Source organism: Anarrhichthys ocellatus, unplaced genomic scaffold, assembly GCF_004355925.1.
Source record: "Anarrhichthys ocellatus isolate YVR2014 unplaced genomic scaffold, GSC_Weel_1.0 scaffold11, whole genome shotgun sequence".
Lineage (NCBI taxonomy): Eukaryota > Metazoa > Chordata > Actinopteri > Perciformes > Anarhichadidae > Anarrhichthys > Anarrhichthys ocellatus.
In genome coordinates, this window is record NW_022280041.1 from 395,917 (window position 1) to 406,606 (window position 10,690).

General features: G+C 42.2%; 1 protein-coding gene across 2 annotated transcripts in view; it reads left to right on the top strand.

The window, feature by feature from the left end:
- tec (tec protein tyrosine kinase) overlaps window positions 1-9,306 on the top strand; it is a 10,719-nt gene extending 1,413 nt beyond the window's left edge. Inside the window, exons 2-18 of one of the 2 annotated variants that reach the window (XM_031851525.1) lie at window positions 149-352; window positions 530-634; window positions 1,285-1,366; window positions 2,561-2,689; window positions 3,241-3,296; window positions 3,366-3,562; window positions 4,091-4,156; window positions 4,433-4,487; window positions 4,888-4,970; window positions 5,320-5,453; window positions 5,742-5,816; window positions 5,925-6,096; window positions 6,662-6,878; window positions 7,261-7,325; window positions 7,416-7,534; window positions 7,636-7,793; window positions 8,710-9,306. In XM_031851525.1, the coding sequence (XP_031707385.1) occupies window positions 215-352; window positions 530-634; window positions 1,285-1,366; window positions 2,561-2,689; window positions 3,241-3,296; window positions 3,366-3,562; window positions 4,091-4,156; window positions 4,433-4,487; window positions 4,888-4,970; window positions 5,320-5,453; window positions 5,742-5,816; window positions 5,925-6,096; window positions 6,662-6,878; window positions 7,261-7,325; window positions 7,416-7,534; window positions 7,636-7,793; window positions 8,710-8,793 (1,935 nt within the window). In that variant the 5' untranslated portion in view covers window positions 149-214 and the 3' untranslated portion in view covers window positions 8,794-9,306. The remainder of the gene's footprint in view (window positions 1-148; window positions 353-529; window positions 635-1,284; window positions 1,367-2,560; window positions 2,690-3,240; window positions 3,297-3,365; window positions 3,563-4,090; window positions 4,157-4,432; window positions 4,488-4,887; window positions 4,971-5,319; window positions 5,454-5,741; window positions 5,817-5,924; window positions 6,097-6,661; window positions 6,879-7,260; window positions 7,326-7,415; window positions 7,535-7,635; window positions 7,794-8,709) is intronic. The other variant, XM_031851526.1, reaches the window with a different exon arrangement.
- The last annotated feature ends 1,384 nt before the right edge of the window (window positions 9,307-10,690 follow it).

A 10,690-nucleotide genomic window follows, 5' to 3' on the forward strand; every position in this document is an offset into this window, starting at 1 on the left:
ACAAAACAACCGCAAAGAGACACACAAAACAACCGCAAAGAGACACAAAACAACCACAAAATAATTACAAAGAGATGCAAATCAACGACTAAGAGACATAAAATGACCACAAAGCAACGCAAAACTAGTCCTGTGTTTCTGTCTTCAGCTCAGCTCCGGCCCGCCGCGTTCTGACGACATCCACCAATGGGCTGAGGGCGTGGGCGGGACAAGGATGAGTGCCAGGCTGCTATTGGAGGAGATGCTCATCAAGCGTTCGCAGCAGAAGAAGAGGACGTCGCCGCTGAACTACAAGGAGAGACTGTTCGTCCTCACACAGAGCCAGCTGACGTACTACGATGGAAGACGAGAGGTCACTTTAATTTCTCTTCAGGATTAGTCATTTATGAAAGATTTGCATTCTATACACTACGCTAAGCGAACAGACTGTCGCTTCATATTTACCATATAGATAGCTAATTGTTTTAGCGTGTAGTTTATACTTTATATCTTCATGAAATAGTGAAAAGCTGCTGTTTTCCATCAACAGAGGAAGTTCAGGAGAGGTTCGATCGAGCTGAGCCGCATCAGATGTGCCGAGATCGTCAAGAACGGAGGAGAAATCATCCCCTGCCAGAACAAATACCCCTTTCAGGTACAAACACACGAGTTAATCATGATCAACCTGCTCTGTGTGTTACTGTAAAGCATACTTCTGGTTTATTACAACTTGGTGGGTCCAGAAACTCAAGCATTCATTGGTTGGAAACAAACCTCCAGGTTAGACGATGTGGAACAGAAAACGAAAGATTAACAGTTACATCATTACGCAACATCCATCAAGGTTTACACCTACTTCCTGCTTCAAATTCAACCTACTCCTCGGGTGTAATAAGTGGTCTAGATAATGTGGATTAGAGGTTTTTAAAGTCTGTCAATAATGCATCTTAATTCAACTTAAAGGGCCAGCATGTAGCATTTCCATCTATTACAATTAATGGAATGTAATATTCATATCTATGTTTTAATTGGTGTAAAATCACCTGAAATATATCTCATGGCCTTCGTCAGCAGACAGAGTCCTCTCCATGTGGCTGAAAGCTCTGGAGTAAGTGGACATTGTGGGATTTCAGGCCTGATTGAAGAATGAACCTTCAAGCTCAACATAATATAGACGGACATTGAGAAAAAAATTAATAAATAAGATCTTTCCCCACTTTAGGCAGGAAGAAAATGATGGGAAATGTATTGTTATGTCGTACACATTCACTTCAGTCTTGCCTAACCGGCCTCGTCTGTGTGCAGGTGGTGTACGACACCAACACCCTCTACGTGTTCGCCCCGAGCCACGACAGCAGAAGTCTCTGGGTCCAGAGCCTCAAAGGGGGTCAGTCTCTCTTCTATTCTACCGAAGCCAAACAGCAGAGCAGCGTATCGAGGTGTGCATGTAGAGCACTTCTCACGCGTTGTAGTACTAGCTGCTGCAGAGCTCTTTTTCACACTTTTAAACCACACGTCTGAAACTGGCTTTTCACACAGAGGGCAAAGTTTCCAGCAGCCCCCACTGTTTCCTGCTCCGACTGTTTACCGGAGACGTGGTGGTCAGACAGGTGAAACGAGGTCAGGTGCTGCTTTAAAGTCCACTCAGCTTCAGGAGCCTATAGATCATTTATTAAATCTAGTCTTGTCACCTTAGAAAAGGACACGTCCATATCTGGACTGAGGAGTGACGATGAGACGCCGTATATGGAGGCGATTGTGGCTAAGTGGATAGCAGGGCCGTCTTTCAATCAGAGGGTCGGTGGTTCGAACTCCGGCTCCGCTAGTCGCATGTCGATGTGTCCTTGAGCAAGACACTTAACCCCAAAATTGCTCCCGTAGCTGTGCCTACGGTGTAGAAATGTGATAGACTCTGAATTGTAAGTCGCTTTGGATAAAAGTGTCTGCTAAATGACTAATGTAATGTAGAGACCTGTCATTCACTGTGTAGCCTCCCCTGCTTTATGGTCTGTGTGACTCTAAATGGACCATAATGTACTAAATGAACATCATGCTGTATTGAAGAAGACTTGAAACTAGAGATTGAGACCATAAACTCATGTTTACAATGTTTACTGAGGTAATAAATCAAGAGAGAAGTAGAGTCATTTTCTCATAGACTTCTATACAACCAGAGTCGCCGCCCCCTGGTGGACACTAGAGAGAATGCAGCTTTAACACATGAAGCTTTTGATTGATGGACGTATTAATGTCATATTATTGGTTGAAACTGGTTAGTCCTTGCTTATGTAAACACACATTGTTTTAAAGGCAGAAAAGATGACTGGATTTTGATATAAAATTACAAATACTTTTTGTCAATATTTTTGCATAATTGTTTTATATGATGCACAATATGACTGGGGATGTGATCCAAAAAGTGTTAAAATGGCATTTTTCATTTTTCACAGACTTCTTTGAAAATAGAAAACTCTTCACATTTAAGTATTATTTGTGTGTTGCTGGATGTGAAGAAGGAAACCTGATGAATGATTGTTCCAGTTCACACATGACGTTAATCACAGAAACCTTCTCTCTGTAGAGATCAAAGACAACGCTGTGGTGTCGGCCAAGTTTCACCCTCAGTTCTGGCAGGAAGGGGCGTGGCTCTGCTGTCGCCAGGTGGAAAAACAGGCCCCGGGCTGCGAGGAGTACAACCTGTTTGGAGACAGTAAGAAACTCAGCTGTTGTACTAGTATTAGACGTTTATATTTTTAATGTTTAATCCGAGATCAACTCTTTTTTAGCTCATAGTTTTGCTTCTCCAGCTCCACATAGACACTATGGATGAGCCAATGTAAGAGTCATAAGCACTTCAAGTACTTTTGATAGTTATTTCAAAGTAGTTTGAGTAATTTCGCTGCAGTAAAATTGCATTTTGGGGCTCAAATAACCTTTAAAGAACCTTTAATGTCCTGGAGTCTAACTTGTTAAAACACTTTGACAGTTAAACTCACAGCAGCTAAATAAACTCATCTTTGAATGTAAACTATTTGTAGTTTGATCAGCAATCGGATAAGTGTGGTTCACAGTAAAGTACATCAAACCTGTACAGTGCGGTACTTGAGGTATTTGGGTACTTCCACCTCTAGTCAGCAGTAATATAAAGTTTTAGTACATCTACTAAAACAACGATGTTTAAAAAAATGAAATAATCGTGGTTAGAAACAGAAACAGTTGAAACTTTCTGCTTGGTTTAATGTTTCTGTTCCTCTTTCCTAGTTTCCAGGAAACCTTTACCTCCGATTCCTAGAGAGGAGCGAAGCAAAAACAAGAAGGTAACTGATGACCCCACACACACACACACACACACACACACACACACCTCATCGTTCTTCCTCCTCCAGCAGCGGCGACCCCCTCCTCCTCTCCCTCCGGAGAGTGACGATGACGACGACGACAAGGAGGAAGAGGAGGAGGTGATGGTGGCGCTGTACGACTTCCCGGGTACCGAGCCGCACGACCTGAGTCTGGTCAAAGGAGGAGAGTACGTCATACTGGACAAGTGTGACGTCAACTGGTACAAGGCGCGAAACCAGTTCAGGTGAGGACCTGCATTCTCTCTAGTGTCCACCAGGGGGCGACTCCTCTGGTTGTATAGAAGTCTATGAGAAAATGACTCTACTTCTCTCTTGATTCATTACCTCAGTAAACATTGTAAACATGAGTTTATGGTCTCAATCTCTAGTTTCAAGTCTTCTTCAATACAGCATGATGTTCATTTAGTACATTATGGTCCATTTAGAGTCACACAGACCATAAAGCAGGGGATGCTTTAGGGCGGGGCTACACGGTGATCGACAGGTCTCTACCAGAGACCTGAAACGCACCGTTACCTTGATATAATTTAAAGATCGTTATAAATTTGTTTGGCATAATTTAAGTACACAAAACATTTTATATAGGTCGAGTTGTTTTTAGACATTTAATGCAGAAAAGTTACGTATCAAACCTTTAACTTGATTGCAATAAATGTTACAATAAGTGTTTTTGTAGACGTTAGATGGTCTGAAATATCTCAACATTGGGATCGAATGATGAGCATCTGTTCCCTTGTGTTTGTGTTTCCCAGCGAGGAAGGCTACATCCCAAGTAACTACGTAACAGAGAAGACGTCTGCAAACCTGGTGCAGTTTGTGTGAGTTTGTTAACGTAACAGTGGATCATTGGTTGGTGTCTGCAGACATAAGGCACGTCAAACTACCAATAAGTTACACAGACATAAGGCACGTCAAACTACCAATAAGTTACACAGACATAAGGCACGTCAAACTACCAATAACTTAAACACTTGGTATTATTTTGCAGTATTTTCATTGAAAGACATGCATTATGTTATTTTTTATGTATTTAGCTATAACTGCACAACAAAACAAGATGATATTCATTAAGATGTGATGGTTGTTTGTTCTAGCTGGTTCAGCAAACAAGTCAACAGGAACAAAGCCGAGGAGCTGCTGAGGAAAGAGGTGAGCGATCGAACCCCTCTTACTTGTCACTGGAAAAAAAACATTTTATTTGGGTCCTTTCATGGTGCAAAACCATCTAAAACCAAAGTTACAGAAAAGCTTTGAATGCTCCGGTGGCCTCGAGGTTGAAGGTTCGAGTCGAGGACATTTGTTGCGTCCGTCTCCCTTTCTTTTGTATTTAACGCTCGAATAAAGATTTAAATACTCGCAGCAAGCTTACAAGTACATGTATATTTATGTTAAAATCACAAAATACATTGTGGGTTCTTAATTTCTGTGAAAGAATAACTTTGTGATCTGTAGAAAAGATAAACCACATCTGTTTACACACAAACTTTCTCTTAATCACATGACTAAACACATTCATGCTCAGTCTGTTGGTCTCTGTCGCCCCCTGCAGGACACAGAAGGAGCCTTCATAGTCAGAGACTCCAGCACTCCAGGAACCTACACCGTGTCCCTCTACGCCAAGTCTGCTCCAGGGTGAGGACACGGTCCGCTCTTCTCTATTTTGTGCCTCCTCGTCTCCTCGCGTCTCTTCCTCGCCTCCTTCGCTCGCATCTCCGGCGCGAGGAAAAAATCGAAGATGCACAAACTAAGAAAACCTGATTTTCCATCTTTCTAACCAACTTAAAACTCTGCTACAATTCAAGATACGTTTTACTTGATAGTGGAGGGAATTTAAATGGAATGGGTGTTGCAGTATTAGCATCACTTCCTGTGCAGCAGAGGGCTTTTACTCCTTTTACTCACAGAGTTCTTAGTCATAAAAGCCTGTACGTTACATTGATAAATTATTATTATATATTAAATTATTGTTGTGCGTTTGCAGGGAGGGAGGAGCAGCTATAAAACATTACCACATCAAGGAGTCACAAGGCTCGCCTCTACACTTCTACCTGGCGGAGAAACACCTGTTCAGCTCCATCCCCGAACTGATCGAGTACCACAAACACAACGCAGCAGGTAAACAACACGTCACCGTCTATCCAGACCGGCCATGTTTATCAAGAACTACTTCTGTAGCTATCTAGAGATTAACAAGAGGATGTACTGCCATGCTAGCATCGCTCAAAAACCAAGTAGAAGCTTGAGCTGAGGCGAGTGTCATTAGTTCTGTAAGTATTTGGTCATAAACCAAATCAAAAAGTTGACCTGGTCATTACAATTCATCCTCAGGGGAACATGAATGTCCGGTCATGGTCACACTTTGTTTCCTGTCGGCCGTATACTTAATCATCGTCTATATCGCAGGTCTTGTTGCCAGGTTGAGGTATCCTGTAGGGAAACAGGACAAGTCTGCTCCGTCCACCGCCGGCTTCAGCTACGGTGAGTCCTGACAGACCACCGCCTCGGTTTTTAAACATTTGTTCATCCATGAACTCACCCCTTTGTCTTTACGTCCTCTTCTCTCTCTCTCTCATTCCCTCCCTCCAGAGAAGTGGGAGATCAACCGCAGTGAGTTGACGTTCATGAAGGACCTGGGCAGCGGTCAGTTTGGCGTGGTGAGGCTCGGGAAGTGGAGGGCTCAGCACCGAGTCGCCATCAAGGCCATCAGAGAGGGAGCCATGTACGAGGAGGACTTCATCGAGGAGGCTAAAATCATGATGTAAGGAGGGAGGAGAGGAGGAGAGGAGGGAAGGAGGGAGGAGAGGAGAGGAGAGAGGGCACTGAAAAGATAAAGTTTATGGTGTTAAGGTAAAGATCATAAAAGGAGGAGACTGACAAAAGAAAGGAAAGTTTTACACATTTAGATTAAGCTTAGTTTATATAAACATACTTACCATTTGATCATCAGTGGAAGTCTTCCAGAGAAAATGTAGTTTCGCTCATTAGACGAGTTCACCTATTTCTGAAAATAAAAACTAAATCAAAGACTAAAGACAATAGACTAAAAGGTTAAACAATATGCTTCAGGTTTCAATGAGAAGTTACATAAAGCACAGGTCATGTGTGTTACCAAAGATGTTCGAGAGAGAAGAGAAAACATCTTTTCCATCTAGAAAAGCCTTCACTGTTCTTTGCTTTTCTTTCAATGAAGAAATTCTCTCCAGTTCCGATATAACTGACCTCTTCAGAAGCCGTTATTGTTCATTTGTCTCCAGCTGCCGTGCAAAGTAACTTCTTCTACTCGTCCATTGCATCCTTGTCCATAATGTGTGCGTTTTCTCCAGGAGACTATCCCACCCTAAACTGGTGCAGCTGTACGGAGTTTGCAGCCAGCAGAAGCCCATTTACATCGTGACGGAGTTCATGGAGCACGGCTGCCTGCTGAACTTCCTCAGGCAGCGGCGGGGCAGCTTCAGTCTGGGGTCTTTGCTGAGTATCTGCCTGGACGTCAGCGAGGGCATGGAGCACCTGGAGGCCAACGGCTTCCTCCACAGAGATCTGGTAACTGCAGGTTACTCTGATACTCCAGTCTGGGGACAATTAACATAAATATCAGTGACGGATTTGTGCTTTTTCTTCTCTTTTAACAATCAGTTTAAGGCACAAATGTGTACATGTATGGTGAGAGCAACTTTACCCACTATTCTTGTGGGGGTTAGTTTATTAGCTAGCTACAATGTTAGCTAATAAACTTGGCTAAGTAGGAGTAGTCAAAGTACTGCTGAGGATTACGGGATTAGTCATTAGTTTAGCAGGAATTTGAGACGTTGACCTCGTGATGATTCGAGAGGAAACGTCAGGATGTAACCAAAGTCATTGGGTTCATATCATCAGAGGAACATGAATGTCTGAATCAAATGGCTAACAATAAACATCTCTGCAGGCTTCCAGAAACTGTCTGGTGAACGACTCTCTGGTGGTGAAGGTGTCCGACTTTGGCATGACCAGGTATGTTTCAGCCCAACACGGGACCTACACCGTGGTTGAAACTGTGCACTGTGGCAAATTCCCCGTCACATTTAAATGTGTGTTCTGTAGATACGTGTTAGACGACCAGTACACCAGCTCATTGGGGGCCAAGTTTCCAGTGAAGTGGTCGCCTCCTGAAGTCTTTAACTTCTGCAAATACAGCAGCAAGTCAGACGTCTGGTCCTACGGTACATCAATAAACCATTAAACATCTCTATTCATACATTTATCAACCTCCAACACTTCAATAAAGCTCCCGACATCAAACCTCCATCATTTGTGTACCCAGGTGTGTTGATGTGGGAGGTTTTCACTGAGGGTCGCATGCCGTTTGAGCAGAATCAGAACCACGAGGTGGTTACTTTGGTAACCAGGGGTCACCGACTGTACAGGCCCAAAATGGCCCCGACCGCCATCTATGACATCATGCAGCTCAGCTGGCTGGAGGTGAGAACCGTGAGAGACAATGTGTTTCCGTGTTTCTAAGTCTACATTTTTAATTGGTTCTCTCAGCTCGTTGTAGAGTCCAGTTTTAATCTGTATTTGACCTTAATTTGGGCTGAAACATGATTGATTGGGATGACAGTAATTTGATCCATTGATAACAGAAATATTGATTATAGCAGCTTTAAAACAGATGTTCTTTCTTCACTAGTATCTGCATAAAACTATCCGTCACCTTATTAATATCCATGGCTCTGGACAGAATGCAAATACGAATATGTATGGTTGAAAGGGAGGATTCTTTCTTGGGTTTTTGAACATTTTCCACCTTTAAGCGATTCGTACAGTTTATATATTTGTTCCATTTGTTGTGTTGCCTTTTGACTTCCAGTCGCTATAACTGGCTTTTATAGCCGCTAAAAAAAAAAGGTTCATTTTTGAGAAGGTCATTAAAAATGATCACGATAAAATGCGAGATCTGTACTTATTCATCAACAATATTCTCACCGTCTGAACTCATTTCCTCACTGAACTCAGTTTCACTTGTTCGGTCACATGTTGACGCTGCAACTGAACATTACACCTGTATATGTTTCACTCATAACACGCTCAGTTATCCTGGGCTATGATTGGTTTATGAGGCCATAGACGATTCATCAATGGCAATAATGAAATTGTTGGATGCTAAAAGCCAGGAAAGCACATAACCATTACTCAAAGTTCGGTTGCATGAGCGGATCCCAAGCACTAGCGTTTTTATCGCTTGGCCTTCGTCCACACAACGAGACACATTCCAACTCCAAAACAGTCTTTGGAGAAGGAGCACTTCTTCCTTCGAGCAAATTTTTTGCTGCACTTCTATGAGGTGACGTTCAGAGATGGCTTGGAATAGTCACAGACTGTGTTCTCTCCGTTTCAGACACCTGGCGATCGTCCGTCGTTCTCTCAGCTCTGCCTGATGATCTCAGACGCTCTGGAGAGCGAAACCCCTCCCCCAAACTGATCAACTGACCAATCGGCTGCTTCCGCCATCCCCACGCCAATCCCGTTGGCGGCCACGTTGGCCCCTAAATCCTGGTCCGCGGAAACCCTGCCATTCTTCAGGGTGCTATGGCGGTAACGTGTCCAATCTACAACATGGAGAACATAGTGTGATGGTACTTGCACCAATCAGACGGAGGGGATGGACCAATCACACCAGCTGCAGTCCACTCATCCATCAATCACATTTGTTCATCCAATCAAGATGCCAGTGCTCCTAGAAGCTTGAACTGAAGCTGCGTTCAACAACACAAACTGCTGCACATGTTGTACTTTAAGGACTGGCCGCTGTTTCTTTGTTTGATTCTACTGTGTGTGAAATGTAACTTCCGGGAAAATCTGACTTCATGTTATTCAAATGGCATTAATGTTAAAAGTGCCGAACGGATGCGTGATTTTGGATGTCTTGCAACACATTGCTGCCTCTCACTCAAAAAGAACATTTGAGAAAACATGAATAAAACGATGACGTAAAGATGACGTTGCTTACTTTAGTACATTTTGTACAGGAGAGGGCGCCCTCAACACTCACACTGCAGGACTGAAGCATACGACGACTCAGCAAAATAACAACCAACCTGCACCTTTTTCAAGGCTGTCTGCTTCATTAGGTATCCAACATTGCGCCCTCTCATACATATACAGCTCCATCGTCTGCAAAGAGAGAGATATACCAAAGCCATCTCCTACTTCAAACATATCATTAACCATTATATTAAAACAAGATGGGACTGATAACATCAGAAACACTCCCTCCCACTCTTCCATGTATGGAACGACGTCTCAGAAAATCTTTAATCCAATTAAACTTCCTTCCCCCAGACTCCTGCATCATACAACTTAACAACCAATCCTTCTTTAGACACTGTTATAAACAGAACCAGGGGAACACAGGGGTTAAATACACTGGGGAGGTTTAGGTGATTAGACACAGGTGGATCCAATCAGGGGGCGGGGCAGAAAAATAGCAAAGGCAGGAAACACACAAAGACAGGAAGTGAAACGAGAGGAGAGTCTTTTATTGATCGTCATCATTTTAACTCACTAACCAAGACACTAATTCACTAATTTAGAACAAAGACAATGAACAGTAAATACAGAAAACTGTCAGTAAACAAATTCTCATGAAAATCATAAAATATCAAAATCTAAAGCAGCAGGAAAAACTCAACATATTTGTTCATAACTCGCATAATAAACTCAATACAACACAATTCATCATATAAATTCAAAATGTGTAACTTAACTGAAACGACTTGGAGCACGGCTCTACTTCAGAGGAAAACACTATTAAAACATATTACAGAAATATTACACATCCTGACTTTACTCACAAATATAATACAGAATATGACGAATTATTCTTCATTGAACCATTCAACTTCATATCAGCATTGAAAGCTGTGAAGTGCATTTAAATACATTGTGCTGACAATAACTCTCTTTCACGCTTCACTTGAAGTAACATTTGAATGCAGGAATTTACCTGTGTGGTATAAATACATTCACTATTAATAGTTAATAGTTTTACTTCAAATGAACGTTCTGAGTGCTGTTACTAAAAGCTGTTAATAAACCACATTATTCAGTTTTATTATGACTTCATGTGAGAAAGTTACCATTTAGATTCACAATATCAGTAGTCAGTTTATCCAGGTAACGGTTTGTAAATTTGCAGCTGCTACCAAACAGTGCAGGTAAAATCAATACAAATGTTCATTTAATAGGTATTAATAAACTCTGAGCTTTTCTTTAAAACATACCTACAATGAGGACAATAAATAACAGATAGCTGTAACAGACAAAAAATAAAAAATATAAAAGGCCAGAGTTTACAAGACATTCATGCTCCTCAGCAG